Source organism: Eimeria mitis, genomic scaffold (assembly GCF_000499745.2).
Source record: "Eimeria mitis Houghton genomic scaffold, Emh_scaff134, whole genome shotgun sequence".
Classification (NCBI taxonomy): Eukaryota; Apicomplexa; class Conoidasida; order Eucoccidiorida; family Eimeriidae; genus Eimeria; species Eimeria mitis.
Window position 1 is genome coordinate 21,096 of NW_013568835.1, and position 341 is coordinate 21,436.

The 341-nt window shown below is 58.4% G+C and overlaps 1 protein-coding gene across 1 annotated transcript in view; it reads left to right on the top strand.

The window, feature by feature from the left end:
- EMH_0094130 (uncharacterized protein) overlaps positions 1–341 on the top strand; it is a gene marked incomplete at both ends in the record, with an annotated part of 20,333 nt that overhangs the window by 10,815 nt on the left and 9,177 nt on the right. Inside the window, 2 exons of the mRNA XM_013494929.1 lie at positions 35–132; positions 213–328. Coding sequence (XP_013350383.1) covers positions 35–132; positions 213–328 — 214 coding nt within the window. The remainder of the gene's footprint in view (positions 1–34; positions 133–212; positions 329–341) is intronic.

Below are 341 nucleotides of genomic sequence, written 5' to 3' on the forward strand. Positions count from 1 at the left end.
TCCTAGTGCCTCTGCGTCTCTCGTTGGCTGCCAGCTGGATCTGGTGGGCGCTCTCACTTCTGCTGCAGCAGCAACATCAGCAGCAACAGCAGCAGCAGCAGCAGCAGCAGCAGCAGACAAGGCATTGCCGCAGTTGCTGCTGCCACTTTGCTGCCGCTCGCGTGATGACGTGCAAGCGGGGAGAAGCAGCTTAGCTGCTGCTGCTGCTGCAGCAGCAGCAGGTCCGCTGCAGCAGCAAATCGAGAAGGAGCAGAAGGTGCTGCAGCAGCAACTAGTAAAGATGCCAGCAGCAGCAGCAGCAGCAGCAGCAACAGCAGCAGATATAAAAGTTGGTTCTGTTG